This window comes from Prionailurus viverrinus, chromosome B3 (genome assembly GCF_022837055.1).
Source record: "Prionailurus viverrinus isolate Anna chromosome B3, UM_Priviv_1.0, whole genome shotgun sequence".
NCBI lineage: Eukaryota > Metazoa > Chordata > Mammalia > Carnivora > Felidae > Prionailurus > Prionailurus viverrinus.
Genome location: NC_062566.1, coordinates 64,684,113 through 64,698,314, shown reverse-complemented (window position 1 = coordinate 64,698,314; position 14,202 = coordinate 64,684,113). Strand labels below are relative to the sequence as shown.

General features: G+C 45.1%; 1 protein-coding gene across 1 annotated transcript in view; it reads right to left on the bottom strand.

Annotated features, from left to right (window-relative positions):
- Nucleotides 1–14,202, bottom strand: part of RYR3 (ryanodine receptor 3) — a 368,605-nt gene that overhangs the window by 96,188 nt on the left and 258,215 nt on the right. The window contains exons 51-59 of the mRNA XM_047863199.1: nt 13,587–13,750; nt 11,422–11,500; nt 7,124–7,213; nt 5,982–6,128; nt 5,710–5,772; nt 4,221–4,296; nt 3,978–4,101; nt 1,113–1,228; nt 500–567 (exon numbers count right to left, since the gene is read on the bottom strand). Of these exons, the coding sequence (XP_047719155.1) occupies nt 500–567; nt 1,113–1,228; nt 3,978–4,101; nt 4,221–4,296; nt 5,710–5,772; nt 5,982–6,128; nt 7,124–7,213; nt 11,422–11,500; nt 13,587–13,750 (927 nt within the window). The remainder of the gene's footprint in view (nt 1–499; nt 568–1,112; nt 1,229–3,977; nt 4,102–4,220; nt 4,297–5,709; nt 5,773–5,981; nt 6,129–7,123; nt 7,214–11,421; nt 11,501–13,586; nt 13,751–14,202) is intronic.

Here is a 14,202-nt window from a genome sequence, read left to right as displayed (position 1 = left end):
CTGCTCATCACTGGTACCCAAATTCATCCTTCTCTTCTTTTAGCAATAGAAACCCCCATGTTTTAGGTGGGCATGGGGTCACCCAGCTACAGAATGCATCACCCAGATTCCATGGTGGCTGGGTGAAGCTAGAACAGCTGAGTTCTAGTCAATGGGACAGATCTTTAAGAGAGAAGGGGCCTGTCCTCCCCTTTCCCATCGATGTGACATAGGTGAGCCCATCTGGATCCTATTGATGTACATCACACTTGAGGTAATGGTGGAGCACCAGGAGAGGACAGTACCAGAGTCCCTGGATGATGGCATGGAGAAGACCAGGCTTCCTACCATCTCAGTCGACCTACCTGCCCCTGGACTGTTCCACAACAGAGAAATACATGTCCAGCTCATCAAAGCCAGTGGAGTTTTGCCTATCTTTGTTAGATTAGCTTACCGGACACCCTACATTGTACAGATTCTAAGAAGACAGTAATTTGGTTAAATGCAGGGAATCACTTACTTTGGCAAAGAATTTGATCTCCTGGTCATGGGGAGACTTTTCAGTTTTCCCACTGCTGACAATGGCTTCTACAAAGACAAAAGTAACACAAAGTTGGCCATAGTTAAAACAAACACAAAAACAACTACAGCATTTTAGAAACAGAGCAACTTTCCTCAGGGTCATGGAAAGGCCATTTCATTTTTACAAAATATCTCGTATTTTACAAAGTACTTTATAGCTGTGTTGGCTAGGTGTTTCTTCTGTCAGTTTTCTAAGCTGTTTTAGTACCCTTTCCTCTACTTTGTTGATGAGAAAGCAGCTTCAGAGAGGTTGAGTCATATGCCCACAGTCACAAAGCAAAATAATGGAAAAGTTAAAATAGGATGAATTATATGAAAAAAATGACAAGTGGCTCAAACCCTGAAACCAAGGATGAAACAGATTTTTTTTAAAGAGGGGGACAAAAGTCTTAGCCACCGTTTCCCCCCCAAAACCTATGATGTCTCAATGAATTACGAACAGCTACAGTATGAAAGCATCATCCCTTGATAAAGAAATACCACATTCTTTTTGAGATTATGAAATATTAAGGGAAGCACACATTTGGGGGATATTTCACAATGATACTTACCCAAATGGGCAATAAACTCTTGGGCGGAATCAACATATTTCAGGATCTTCTTCAAAAATTTATAGGCAAACCTCTTTTCCATGGAGGAGGCATCCAGCTCCATATCCTTCATACCTCTAGGTTGGAAATGGGTAAATCCCAGGAAGTAACAGAGATGACTATGTGACTTCGGAGCATCAGCAATCCTATCTGTGTTGACTTTACTTTCCAAACGTTAATGGTTATTCTGGCCTAGTGACCTGCTTTGTCATTTGACTGATTCCCCTTGCACTTGGAACCTGAGTTTATGAGCACCCAATACCTGCACTATGATAACGTCTGAAAAGATTTTTCAAAATATCTTTATCATTCATTCAACAAATATCGAGCTGGGGATAAATCGGAGAAGCAAACAAGATCCCTGCCTCCATGGAACGTACAGACTAGCTGTAAATGGACACAAATAATATATAGCACAAAATATAAATTATGTGGAATGCTAGAAGCTAGTAAGTTTTGTGAAAAAAGAAAGATTAAAGCAGTACGAAAAGGCCCAAGAGGGGGGAGCAAGCAGACTGTAGTGTTACATGGGGCCATCAGTGCTGGTTTCATTGGGAGATGACACTGGGGTAAAGACTTGAAGGAGGTGAGGAGGTGAGCCATATGGACATCTGGGGAAGGAGTTTTCCAGGCATATGGACTGGTGGTGCAAAGGTCCTGAGGCAGGAACATGCACGCCGAGCCGAAGGAATATGGCAGATGCTAGTGTGGATGGAATGGATGTGAGCAGGCAGTCAGAGAAACAGGAGGTGGTTAATAAATCATTAGGGCCCTACGGGCCATCCTTAGAATTTTGCTTTAGCTCTGAGATGGGAAGCTACTGAAAGCTCTGGATAGAGGAATGACTTACATTACAAATTACTTTAATTGCTAGGTTTAAAACTGATGGTGGGGGGCAAGGGTTGAAGCAGGTGCCTGGATAGGAGGCTCTTACAGGAATGATGGTAACAGCATGGAAGGGGTGAGAATGGTCACATTCTGAATATCATTTAAAGCAGAACTATCAGGATGTCCTGAAGGACTGGATGTGGGTTGGGGGAAAAAGAGGAGTCAAGGCTTTTGGCTTGAGCACCAGGAAGAATGGGCTGCTGTGGCGTGATGGGGAAGCTGAGGATGGAGCAGGTCAGAGATACGGATAGCGGGAAACGAGTTCTCCTTACTGACGGGGCTCTGGCTTCCTTGCCTGCACACCCAAGTGCCCTCCATAGGGGCTGGCGCATGGTAAACAGCTACTAGGCTATGTCTGCTGAGTTCAACCATCTTTTTCCTTTCCCCCCCTTATTTCCTTGATTTCCTTTGTAGTCCTGGTAAAGAGGAATTTTTCATTTCTGTAAGCAAGTTATTTATCAGCAAACCACAGCGCACGTTCCTCTGGGTGTTAAGAAGAGGATTAAAACAACCAAGGGAATGTTTCTCAAATGCTTCCCCAGAGGTGGTCTCCTGCTGTCTGACCTTTCCTGCTTCACAATATGGCAAATAAGTTTTGCTATTTTTTCATAGGCGCTACAAGAGAAATATTTGTATGGGTTTTTATTTTTTATTTTATTTATTATTATTCTTTTTTTTGGCCACTCTGTGGCAAAATTCTGTAGGAGACTAAAACAAGAAACAGCAGTTGGCTCAGCAAACGTTTCTTTCAGAAGGAATGGCTATATCAGATAGGAACCCTGGCTTGTTTTGTCTCTCTTCAAGGGACTCAGCGAGCATGACTTAAGGAGCAAAGCCCACCAGTGACATCTGACCAGTGAGGAAACAGGTTCTAGGTTCAAGCAGCTAAGACCCTATTCATATATAATACTCATCTAGATAATTCTGACAAGCACAAGTTTGCGATAAAAACTCAGGAAATCTTGATGCATTCAGTCTCCTCAGTGGTGCTGTGTCTTCAAAGAATCTGTTCTCTGTGTTCAAAGACTGTTTATGTCCATTTTGCTCACTATTGCTCTTATGTGATTTAATCAAATATTGTCTAAAACAAAAACAAAATAGAAATTTGAAGACAACTGCTGATTCTGTGAGAACTAGGCTGCACATTTTGCAAAGACATGAAACTGTGTTTCCAAATACACGTTTCTGAAATAGGTATGAGCGAGACAACTAGCTGTAGAAGACAAGAGAGGAAATTGACAAAAAAATCTATACGGGGGCACCTGGGTGGCTCAGTCGGGCAAGTGTCTGACCCTTGATTTTGTCTCAGGTCACGATCTCACGGTTCAGGAGTTCGAACCCTGAGTTGGGCTCTGCGCTGACAGCCTGCTTGGGATTCTTTGTCTCTGTCCCTCTCTCTCTCTCTTGCTCTCTCTGCCCCTCTCCAGCTTGTGTGTGCACACGCTCTCTCTCCCCAAAATAGACATTTTTAAAAATCTGGAAGATATGGCACTTCTACGGTTTTGTACATGCCGTAATTCTTGCCGTTCTGCAAAGAAGCCCAAGTCCCAAAGGTCTGACGATGCCCTATGGATATGCTTCAGAAGGCCAATCGATAAAACAATATACAAAGAGAAGCTTCGGGGGCCTATAGCACAAGATTTGTGAATGAATGCATGTTTATATGTTTCAATTTCAAATTAAATGTTTAAGGTGTACATGTATAATTTGTCATGATTCTTTGCTATAACTGAGCTTTAAAAATTGATATTGACTGGTCCTGTTTAGGTCAGAAAAGATGGCTTCATGCTCCCCAATAAAAGTTTTCTCATTTCAGAATACTGACCATTATCCTGTCTCCCGTCTGTTTTGCAGACAGGCGATTAAATACCTGGGGAAGGAGAGACCACGTCCACAAGTCCTCCCTGCCCCCCTAACATCACCTGGAAGATGACTTACCTAGAAACCACGATGCCGTTCACCTGGAGGAATTTAAACAGGTCCTGTGCCTTTTCTCGGTCCCTGAACTTCTCCTTGGCCGTCAAGGTGTCATATGGTACCAACAGAGGGTGACTGCCGCCACCTGGGGACAAGAAAGTGAGAGATGATCAACTCTTTGGCCCTTCCTTTGCACTTCTGGGAAAATGTACCTGCCGCACCCCCAGCTCCCCTCCTGCAGGGGGCACCGGGAACCTGGCTCACCTTTGCTCTCCAGTTCCAGCTTCTTCTTCTTGGCCCAGATGTTGTGATAGTTCTCGGCCACGACCTCCACCATTCCCTGTGTCCCACCAAAGAGACAGCAGTCAGAGCAAAAGCAAAGAAGAAAAATGGGTCCACATCTGCTGGGCTGTTTCAGGCAGCCTCGGGAACTGAGCACCACCAAATGCTAACAGCACATCGCGAAGTGTCTCCCATCATTAATTAGTCTGTGTTTATGCACCTCATTAGTTTTTATAGCTTCCCCTGCATACAGAAAACAGCTTCTAATTCTGTCCTTCCCTTATAACTTATTATCCTGGCAGTCTGATGCATTTATGAGACACACACATTTCCATCTGAAACTGCACTCTGGCAGGACTTGGACATTTTACTCCTGACCTGAAACAGGGAGATGGCAGTGGGTGTCAGAATCCCCCCAAATCCCTTACCTTAGCAGGCTAAAAATAATCACATCTTAGAGAAAATGGCTGCAAATACAGTTGTTCAAAGAGAGTTCATCTTTCTAAGGCTCAGAAAATAGTGACCTGGAATCAAGGGTGTACGTTGGAAAGACACTTTCTCCAAGGTCCAAAGGGCTGGTCTGACGGACTGTCTGGGGAGTATCTGCCCTGGGTTGGGGCCAATCCTGGCCACCGATGTATGCGGGAGGGGAGGGATGGGAGGAGGCAGCTTGGGGCTTTTAATTTCATCCTCGGTTGTACGCCCCTGAATTCTGCACCAGCACGGGGCACTCAAGCGAATCTTCCACAGGACATGAGATATGCAAGTGCCCTTGCAGCTGGCGGCACCTGCTGGGACCAGGAAGTCACCCTCACCCCAGGGGCGGCTGCTCCACAGGCTTTCTCCTAGCTCTTATTAGTTTTGTTCCAAGTTTTTTTTCCTCCTAGCTGTTAGTTCTGTGTGTTGATACAGTAATTTGCAGTTTCTTCCTCCTTTTAGTGAGTCATTACCTGTGATGATGGCCCTGGAAGAAGTACAAAGCCTGGCCTCCTTAGATAACTGGTTTATTCTAGCCGAGACTTGCCCTGTGGCCCTTGCCCAGTCTGGTTCTTTTCAATTCTGATATTTCAGTGGTGACATGTTCTAGGCTTTCTCCCCTCTCCTCACTCCTTTTTCATTTATTTTAATTTTTTAAAGAGCCCTTCTCTCCCTAGGGTCATTATTTTTTTTTAAATATTCTTTTTAAGTTTATTTATTTATTTTGAGATAGAGACCACAAGCAAGGGAGAAGCAGAGACAGGAGAGAGAGAATCCAAAGGAGGCTCCATGCCGTCAGCAGAGAGCCTGATGTGGGGCTCGGTCTCACGAACCATGAGATCATGACCTGAGCCGAAATCAAGAGTTGGATGCTCAACCGACTGAGCCACCCAGGTGCCTCCTCACTCCTTTTGAACAAAACTCTTTGGAGGGTAATATGTCCTGCACTTGGGGGCTTTAGAAAGCAAACTGTTCTGGAAGCACCAACACTGACCTGGAGCTCCCTGGAGAGCACAACGTTGGAGAGGTCCAGGGGAGCAGGACTGTAGCTGTTGCCCTGGGAAAGCAAAGGCAGAATCACTGGGTTTGCCATTATTTTCCTTACTCTTATCAGTATCCTGACTTCAGCTACCAAAGACGTATCCCTGAGAGATCCCCAGGTTTCATTGTTGGTAGTCGTCGCCCCTGACACACCAGGGACAGATTTCCCAGATTCTCTGGGGGTTCCTCACTGGCCCAGTGTTGGCCCTGGGCATGGTGTCATACCTGGCTGGCCTGGGACACGCTCCGAAGCTTCTCATTTTCCCGCTGTTGCACCAGGGCCTCTCCCTCTTTGGTCCTCTCCACAGACCAGCCCACAGCCAGCATGGTTTTCAGGGACTCTCTAGCAGGCCAGCGGTAAATTTCCTTCTCCTGGAAGAAAATCCAGGCAGAAGAGCTTTGCAGAGCACGCCCCTGCACTATGACAGGCCTGACTCCCTGGAAAGTTGGCCCCCACAGTGGACATGGTTGCAGCTGGTTCCAGCCTCCTCTCTCACTAGGTCCAAACACCCTCTGCGGCATCTCACCTGAAACATGTCATTGTCAGCCTTTCTAACGTTTCCAAGTGCAAGACCCTATAGTCTCCTGCCTCTGGAGGAAACGTACCAAACATTATCCACAGTTTATGGATAAAGAGGAGCAAGAATAGGAGGGTGACTCCTCATGCTCTAGTCACTGTTTCAGTTGGGACATGAGGGAATCCATCTGCACAAAACTCTCTTTTGTGCTTGGGAAGTAGAGTTTCTTAGATTTAGAATTCTCTTGAGCTCTGCACCATTTTACAAATGGCCAGTACACCTACAGAGATACATATGCCGTCCTTTATGTGTGACATAAAGCTGAAACCTTACGAAGAACTCTTATTGATACCAAGATAGGAATTCGGAATTGAGTTGAATCAGATTTAATAATAGTAATAATAATAATAATATCATCTCAAAGACACCTGTCCATACTTCCCTAGGGGTCCTTCTCTCTACTCCCTTCATCTGTCACAACTGGAAGTTATTTCTACCTTAGTTTTCTCCAGCAATTCAATGCTTCCCCAACCCCAAATCCCCCATGTCAACAGTCTGACAAAAGCCCTTCCTAGTCCTGTTGCAAGTGAATTACGAATGCATTTTGGCTCAGCCTCCAAAGGCTGAACAGTGCTTCTCCATCCAATGGGTGCTCAGGGCCAAAGAACAGAATGTGAGGATGGGCTCCTGGAAATTGGTCCTTGAGGGTCTTGCCCACTGGTGAGTTTCTGAGGAGTTTATGTAAACTTGAGAATGAATGTGCCCTGAATTCCTCTGACCACCTGATACAATTCTCAAGTAAGGACAATCAGCATGGCCACTCAGTGCTACCAGAGGCGAGTTTCCTACCTTTTCTGTTAATGTCTTGAAAGGCCTGATCAGGGGATGGGTCTTCACATTTTCATCCAGGGAAATTCCATATTTCCATCCATTCTGACTCTGTAGAAATGTTCTCAGTTCAAATATCCTTGGCATCCAAAGAGCCCTCCTATATGACCCAAATCCCAGCTTCTATTTTCACTGAACAAATGGAATAATGGGATGTGACAGAGCTTGAAAATTCCCCTCCAAAATGTCTAATTGATCCTTTAAGGCCATTAAGCTCTCTGCCCCCCTGGATTTTGAACTCTGCCCCCTTTATTTCTTCTTGTTTCAGCAGCTGTCCTCGCTGCTTACTCGCTTGTGTTTCAGACAGAAGGATGTTTCAAAAGACCTGAGAACAACGCTTCTCAGGTCAGTGTGTCATGTTCACAGGCAAGGAAAGAAGTCAAGGCTAAAGGCATCTGAGGACTGGTCCCACTGCCCACTGCTTGGAGGAGGCTGACCTGACTTGCATTGCTTGTCTGCCAACCCTAGGGAACAATTGTAGCAAGGCAGGTCTTCTAGCATCATAGAAGTTTAAGAATTTCAAAATCCATTCAACAAACATCAGCTGAATGCCTACTACATTAGGTGCCAGACTCTGTCCCTGGCACTGGGGATACAGAGGAAAGGAAGAGCCCCTGAATTGTCGTAACCTCACAGTTCAAAGACTCCTGGATGTTCTTTCTCAGGCTCTGCCTCAGCCCATGCATTAATGTGTATGTTTCTCAAGTTTCTGTCCCTTCTCAAAGGTACACCCTCCCTGGTAGATGTAATCCAGGCCCACGGTCCACAGGTGGCCTAATCTCAAATCGGGATTGCAGCCCAGATCTCTTCCCTAATTTTCTTTTTTTTTTTTTTTTTAAATTTTTTTTTTCAACGTTTACTTATTTTTGGGACAGAGAGAGACAGAGCATGAACAGGGGAGGGGCAGAGAGAGAGGGAGACACAGAATTGGAAACAGGCTCCAGGCTCTGAGGCATCAGCCCAGAGCCCGACGCGGGGCTCGAACTCCCGGACCGCGAGATCGTGACCTGGCTGAAGTCGGACGCTTAACCGACTGCGCCACCCAGGCGCCCCTCTCCCCTAATTTTCAAACATATTTAAGTTCTATTTGGATGTCCACAGGTACCTCCTCACATGCCTGAAACAGAACCCAGCATTTTACTCCTCTAGGGGGCCTCTCCTCTTGGGTTCCCTGGATCTCAGTGAATGGCACCAGCTACACTCACTTTCCAAGCCAGAAGTGTGAGAATCTTCCTCGATGCCCCCTTCTTCTCTGTACCAGCTCATATTATGTTCAACTTCCCAGACATATTCATTTGTCTGCCTCTCCCTAGCTTCCCTGCCAGTATTTTAGTTCAGACCACCATTGGCTCTCACCTGAAGTACTGCAATAGCTTCCATGTGGTCTCCCTGCCTCCAGTCTTGCCACCTCTCTGTGGACTCCATTTTCTACACCACTGTCAGACAGTATTTATAAAATCACTGAGATCAGGGCACTCTACTGCTTTAAGATTTTCTGACTCCGATCTGTCATCATGGTAAAACCCAAACTCTTTGTGGACTCTAAAGCTACAGCGAGATCTTGTTGACCCTTCTAGACTCATGTCTCACCCTTCTTCATCTGCTCTACTCTGTGATCCCACCATATTGAACTACGGTTCCTTAAAGCCACCAGATTCTCTCTTGCTTCTCTGCTCCCATCTGCTGCTCCCATGGACTGCATTGCACTTGTTACCCTGTGCCTGAACAACTACCTGTCCCTTATCATATAGCAGAGATGTCACCAGCTCAAGGAAGCATTCCTGGACCCCCACTGTTGACTTAGGGACTCCCCTTACGGGTTATGTGTTCTAATCCTGTGCTCATTCCTGTATAATGGCTGTATATTATACATTATCCAGCCTGTATAATGGCTGGCCTATTTTCTTTATCCCGCAAGAGTGTGAAGTTCTTGAAAGCAGGGGAAAAATGCTCTTTTCTTTGTTAGATGATCAATGCCCACTTGGCAATGGTGAGCAAACATGTTTCCTTATAAACGTGCTTATAGTCCAGTGGGAGACCGAGAGAGAGATTCATCAAATTCCACACCAGTAAACATGTAGTCAATAACTGGTGAAACTGTTTAATTGTTATAAATATAAATATTAATATAAATATATAAGCTGCTATGAAAATACCATGAAGGAAAAGAACAAGATGCTAAGAGGGCCTTTATCTGAGAAATCTGGGAAAGAAGTGTCCTAGGAAGAACTCACATGGGGATGGATATTTGAAGGATGAATTGGTAACTGGTGTTTGTTTGTGTGGGTGCAGATGGGGACCTGGCTCAGAATGAAAAGGCTTATGTAGAGTGTGTGTGTGTGTGTGTGTGTGTGTGTGTGTGTGTGTGAGAGAGAGAGAGAGAGAGGAGAGAGAGAGAGAGAGAGAGAGAGAGACACGCTAAAAGGAGGGGATGAGGTTGGAGAGCAGAGGGCAAAGGGAGAGAGGAGGCTGGAGATGGCACCAGAAGCCAGATTAGATAGTGTCCGCTGTTGGGCGATGTCTGGGATTTTGGCCTTTGTATTAAAAATGGTTAGGCTATTAAGGGATTTTAACAAGGAGGAGGGCTGGACTGGAAAACAGCGGTAGAATATGACTAAATTTACATACTGAAACTAGCACTTGCCAGCAGCGTAAAGGACAGAGTGGAGAAAATGCACGTGGGCAGACTAGTTAGGATGTTACCACCATCATCTGGGCAAAAGATGACTGTAGCTTGGACTAAAGCCATGGCATAGACAGACATACACAAATTCAAGAGAGACTAAGGAGGTAAAATCCACATGGATTAGTAATGGATTGGATACTACTTTGGATTCATGGAGGTGTCCCTTTCCCCTAATTCATAGGCTGGCCAAATGGGCATACGTGAAGACCTTCTAGAGCAAGGGTCAGCAAACTGGAGCCCTTTAGCCAATCCACCCAACCCCACTTGCTAAAAACAGTTTTATCGGAACACACTCTTTCATTTATGTGTTATCTCTGGCTACTTTTGTGTTGCCACAAAAGTGATGAGCAGTTGTAACAGAGACTGCTTGGCCCGTAAAACCTAAAATGTTGACTATCTGGCCCTTTATTTTATTATTTTAAAAAGTTTTTTAATGTTTATTTAGTTTTGAGAGAGAGAGAGAGAGAGAGAGAGAGAGAGAGAGAGAGAGAGAACACACAGGTGCAAGCAGGGAAAGGGCAGAGAGAGGGAGACAGGATCCAAAGCAGGCTTCATTCTGACAGCCGAGAGCCTAATGTGAGGCTTGAACTCACAGAACCATGAGATCATGACCTAAGCCAGAGTTGGATGCTTAACTGACTGAGCCACCCAGACGTCCCTCTATCTGGCCCTTTACAGAAAAGGTTTGCCAACCTTTGCTCTAAAATCATGACGTATTAGCCCACTCTATGGTTACGAGGGTTGTTGTTATCACCAGCCCCAAACAGAAACTGATCAAAGGAAAAAAAACTGACCCCAGATAAATGCAGAGGCTGAGAGAGCGGCTAAAGGTGTCCCCTCTCTAGGGCACACTGCTCGGAGGTGGTTTTCTGTGGCTCTGCAGGGGAGACGGGTTCACTGCTACATGCTCGAAGCCGCAGCTGAGCAATGGCCCCAGTCCTCAACTGGCGGCCCACAGGAATCCTGGATGTCTTTGGCACATTCCTCCCACTTTGCCTGCCAGCATTAAAGGGCTGACAGAGCAATTAAACTCATTAAGCAGCCTGACCTCATGTGGTGAGGAATTTTAAACACCAGATGGACAGGCGTATTAATAAGGGAGTGTCTGGAAGTTCTACGGCTGCCTACCATGGGAAGATGCGGGTCCTCCATAGAATGAAATGCAGCTTGCCGACAAAATACAAGGGTAAGGCTTTCAACTGCACTTCCCTTTTTCCAATGCTACATTCAAAGAAAGAATTTCACGAACGCCTCCTGCCCCATACTATGCATTTATGTCAAAATCACGTGCTCGGTGAAAACTCCAGAAAATGCAATGTTTAGAAAAGAGTTAACACTCCCAGAATCAATCATTTTCCTGAGAAATACAAAAAGCAGCACCAGCCACTGCTGCTGCCTATTTCTCCGACCTCCACCATCCCTGGGAAATTGCTGCTCAGAAATAATGAATTCTCTTGGCATGGCCAGTCTGTCACTTAGACAAATCAGGCAGATTTCCAGGATTGGACCCTTTAATGTTCTTGGGCTGTTTTTTCTTCCCCCTGACAATTGTCAGTTGGATGATAATCCCTACCTTGTCACAGGCCCATTTATCATGTGAATGCTCCGCGTACTTGGTGACGATGTACTCCCATTTTTCAGGCAAGGAAAAACTGAAATGAGAAAAAAAAAATTACAACCTCCCCAAGCACTTCAGCTGGATGTACTGAAAAGATGGCCAGAACCAACGATCAGCTGGCAGAAGTTGGACGGGAGGGACCAGCTAACCCAAGGCTGAAGCTGGATTCCCAGCTGTGAACTCCATGGCCTGTCCATGCTGGGTCACAGACACACACCAGGTCTTATTGGAGGACATCACTGTAGGAGCCTCTGCTGCACAGGTGACCTTCCAGCTGCTCAAGATTCCATTGGCTCCTGTGCCAGATCTGACCTGGGTTAGACAGTGAAAATCCCCTTATCCAAAGACACTGCCTGTAACCTCACCAACTCCAAGCTGGGAATGCCAGAAATGGGTAGACAGAGAACCAAATGTTACAAAAGACTGTCTACTTTTTTGGATTCAGAGACTCAGGTTTAAATATTAGAATTTGGTTAGGAGAGCAGACACTTGTTTCTGTTAGCCTGGCAGCTTCTGTCCCATCTAGTGGTAAAAAACAAAAACAAAAAACAAAACAAAACAAACAAAAAGCACCCCCATTTTCCTTTGAGGAACACGTCTTGAATTGCATGGAGTCTTGTGCATGGTGTGCGAACAGTCACCAAGAATGGACATCTGAGTAGGCCAATCAGACTCACTCTCCCTGGAATTTGAGTCTTGAGTTGTTTGAGGCCAGGGCAGCAAAGTCTTTGTGCTGATTCATCTAATGGGGATACTACTTGAAGGTTGTTCATGTCGTCACCCTGCCTTGGTTCCTGTGCTTCCTGAGGCCTGGTTGGTCAGCTTTGCGCTAGGTTTTAATTATAACCCTGTATCCTTGCAATCATGTGCTTTTCTGCTTAACTTCTAGCTCCTGTTACTTATATTTTTTGGAGAACCATACTGATGCCAGAGGTATATGTGAAGAAATCAGAACTCTCAAGATAACATGGAACCACACTCATCGCTAGCAAACAATTGCTACTGTATATCTCAAAATGTTTATAAAGGCATCCAAGTGATTACACCATCTGTCATCCCTTCAGTATGTTTACGTTTTCACAAGGTGAAGTTCTCCGAAGTCAACACCTGCGTCTCTTGGGCTCTAGCTCGGTACTTTTTCACACCCCTTACCTCTTTTTTACAGCAGGTTCAATTCTATTTCCTGCCATCCACTCGCTCAAGGCTCCATGTGATAGGATGTGTACATAATTTTCCTGAAGGTGAATTTTATACATTATCAAAGCTGACAGCCCCTAGGAATGGCTCAAGCTATGCCTCTCCTATGGGAGCTACTGCTGCAAACCACAAGTCTAAGGGGCTCTTACAGGATGTCTTGATTTCCCTGTTCAATCTAAAGCATTTTTAGAGCTCTTCATTTAAAATGCACCCGGACATGAAGACTGTATGACCCACAACGCATAATCATAACTAGGAAAGAACTGCCAGAAGACAAAATTGGGCATCTGTTGCCCAATATTTTATCCGTGGCCTAATCATCACTAGAGAGGAATGCTGGGGAACCAGAGGGAGGAAGTAAAAGACACTATTGTAGGGTGATTCTAAAATTCCAGCATCCCTTGGCATGGCAAAGAGTGGGTCCAGTCTTTCAAATAAGGACCTCATCCTGTTCTGTCACTCACACCCTGAGGCCTTACTGGAGTTCAGCTGAGTGTTATTTACAGAGTTGTTTTGATGTACAATGCTATTAGAACTATAGAGGCCTAATTCACAAAGAATGAAGATTTTTGTCAAAAAATTCATTAATAAATTAATTGCATCATTTGTCAGCGTGGTTCTTAACAATGCCTCGGGTGACATTTATTTGTGGAAAGCATTAGTCTCTTATAATAAATAAACCAACCCCCGAAAGGAAAGCCCAGAATATAATAATACAGCACATAATCAGATATGGACAGATTAGACCTTCAGAAGCTGACAAAACCCAGTGCCTAACGTGACTTGTAGCGTGTCAAAGAAAATGATCCGCAGGGTTAGCAGGACAGAAGGAAGAAAAGTTCATAATCCTCGCTACCTTCTGAAAGAGAAACACCAGCCACTGGCCAAAATGTCGACTGGCTTAGAGATGATTCTGGACTCACTTCATGGTGTTGATGGGTTTGGGGTCAAAGTTGCCATCTGCATCCACTGAGATCTGTTTCTCCAACGTGGCTGAGATTCTGGTATCTAAGTAATCTGGTGGTAGCGCCCCAGCTATAGCACTGAGACAAGGAAGGGCCATTCGGAAAAGGTCTGGGTCATACTTCTGTGAGGAAAGACAAAGACCATGATAGCAAAGAGATGAGAACTAGTGCCGCCCACAGGGAACAACTCATCAATTAGCTGAAAAAAATAAAACGCTTGCGTTTGTCCAGATTCACCAAAATGGGGAACATCTATATCCTTTGATGCTTTCTGGTGGAAACTTAAGGATCCTTGGAAGATCAAACGACAACTCGTAAAGCCCTCAAGTCACCATTTGCTTTAAGGTGAAAATCCTTTAATCAAAGTTTAAATCAGTATCTCCCAAATAGTTAATTGCAAGAATACCTAAGGATTACAGTGGTCTATAAACTTGCCTACCACAGATGGTTATAGACCCAACCTGTGACTGGAGAGGACAGGAGAAGCTCTGACAGTCCCCTCTGCAGAATATGGGTCTTATGTTGGTATCCTCAGCAGACGGCTCAATATCACATCTGTTCTCTCTTGAATGGG